Source organism: Triticum dicoccoides, chromosome 7B, assembly GCF_002162155.2.
Source record: "Triticum dicoccoides isolate Atlit2015 ecotype Zavitan chromosome 7B, WEW_v2.0, whole genome shotgun sequence".
Lineage (NCBI taxonomy): Eukaryota > Viridiplantae > Streptophyta > Magnoliopsida > Poales > Poaceae > Triticum > Triticum dicoccoides.
In genome coordinates this window covers 454,026,648-454,028,566 of record NC_041393.1, presented here as the reverse complement: position 1 = coordinate 454,028,566, position 1,919 = coordinate 454,026,648, and the positions used below count along the sequence as shown (strand labels likewise).

Below are 1,919 nucleotides of genomic sequence, written 5' to 3'. Positions count from 1 at the left end.
GTCAGTACCTGACACGTGGGGCTGCGGGGTCAGATACAACGTCAATACTGTGTTATATGGGTCTTAGACCGTTTTGCAACGATTAGCCACAGAAATGGTACAGACATGCAAAAAAAGACTAATGGTACTGCTTAGTTATGACGTGCTCAAGTATGGTATTTCCAGACAATTAACTCGGTGTGACCGGTCCCATATCCGTGGTTAGATGCGAGAGCAAATTTGCAAATCAGAGTTGGAGATGCCGTTAGAGATTTTAGTTGATGGAAATTTTCTCCAAAAAATAGAGTGCAATTGGGTCAAAAGGAACACCTAATATTTCCAATCTTACGAGTGATGAATATACGGCAATTTCTTAACAATCCGATCCAATCCTCTAAAACTCCTATGAATTTTCGTGTAAATGAAGGAAGCCCTAAACAGATTGCATAGCACGGGCGGCAACTTCCACGGCCGGCACGGTGGAGGCATCGACCGGAGACCGGCAGACGGGGCACGTCCTGTGAGACCAGAGCCACTCGTCGATGCACCGGTCATGGAAGAGGTGCGTGCACGCCGGCAGCTGCTTCACCACCTCCTTGGGCTTGACCTCGGCGAGGCACACCGCGCACTCGTGCCCCTCTCCACCGCCGCACCTCAGTTTCTCGTACTTGTACACGGGCAGGCCGGCGAGCGCCGCCCGGCCTAGGCCGACGGCCGGTTCGCGCGGAAGCGCGGCCATGGACGACTGACCCGCATCTGGATCTTGCAGGAGCTGGCGTTGCGACCTAGCGCGGGCCTGCGCGCGCTGGCACAACGCCGCGATGAAGAGGAAGGCGAGCAGGACGCCGGCGATGCGGATGATGATTGGCCAGGGGACGCCGGCGAGTTTCAGTATGCAGCACGTCAAGCCCACCGGAGCAACGACGGTGAGCGCGAGCTTGAGCGGCATGCCGGCGATGGATCACGCCGGTTCCAATGCTATCGGTTTGAAGTTTGAGCTAGGTAGGTCTACGGGCTTCCTCAGAATCCTATAGTAGGTGTGTGCTGGTGTCTTGTCTGACTGGGTTGTCTTTTCACGCGGCGTGTGTCGTCTGACTACAAGAGCTCATCGATGTCGACGAGCTGGCCATCTTGGAGTTTACGTGCTCATACTTTGGATCAAGCAAAATTACCGCAGCATGCACGTACCGTTCGTTATCAACACGTGTGTGTGTGGCGTAATCCTGTTGGTCAGGCAAGAGACAATTTGCAGCGTGCTGAATTATTTTTCGATGATAACAAGGGAGGAGAATCTCTGCAGTTGCTGTTAGGAAGGTAAGACCATGCAGTTGATAAATCTCATCCATTGCTTTCAATTAGATGGTCAGGATCTCTCATGCACGAGAGTATCGCAAAGAAACGGTCAGATTTAGCAATTAGACGTGTCAATATTTGGTTGAACAAAAATCACGGTGAGGAGAGGGCCACAATAAGAAACAGGGGAGAAAGATTAGGGAGACCGCAGGGAGGGGTCTGTAAGCTTCAATCCGTACAGAGTTATGCTCACTCCAGAAGCTTTGGCACTGACCTGAACCTGGCGCAACCTAGCGCAAACGGCGGGTTGTAATCGATTTGCTATTAGTTCAGACAACCTTGATGTCATTCAAATCATGAAGAATGGTGGAAGGTCAGCAGAAGCAGTGATGACAGTTTTTTGATGATTACCACGTTGTTTGTGTTTTCCATCTTACTGGCTTCACTGGCTTCATACACTGTAATAGGCAAGCAAACATGGCTGTTCATGAGTTAGCTATAGGTTGGCTCGATTCTCCTGTTGTAGTGCTTGATTGGATGATTATTCCTTTCTTATTGACAATGTAATTGTTCTTTCAAGGTAAGAAAGTGGGTTGTTTTGTTAGAAAAGAAGTTGCAGTTGCAGTATTTTGGAGTGCATCGATATA

General features: G+C 50.0%; 1 protein-coding gene across 1 annotated transcript; it reads right to left on the bottom strand.

Annotated features, from left to right (window-relative positions):
• Nucleotides 1–372: 372 nt before the first annotated feature.
• Nucleotides 373–928, bottom strand: LOC119337194 (E3 ubiquitin-protein ligase ATL9-like). Its single transcript, XM_037609314.1, has one exon. It carries the CDS (start codon nt 926–928, stop codon nt 413–415), a length of 516 nt encoding a protein of 171 aa, XP_037465211.1. The 3' UTR covers nt 373–412.
• Between the last annotated feature and the right edge of the window lie 991 nt (nt 929–1,919).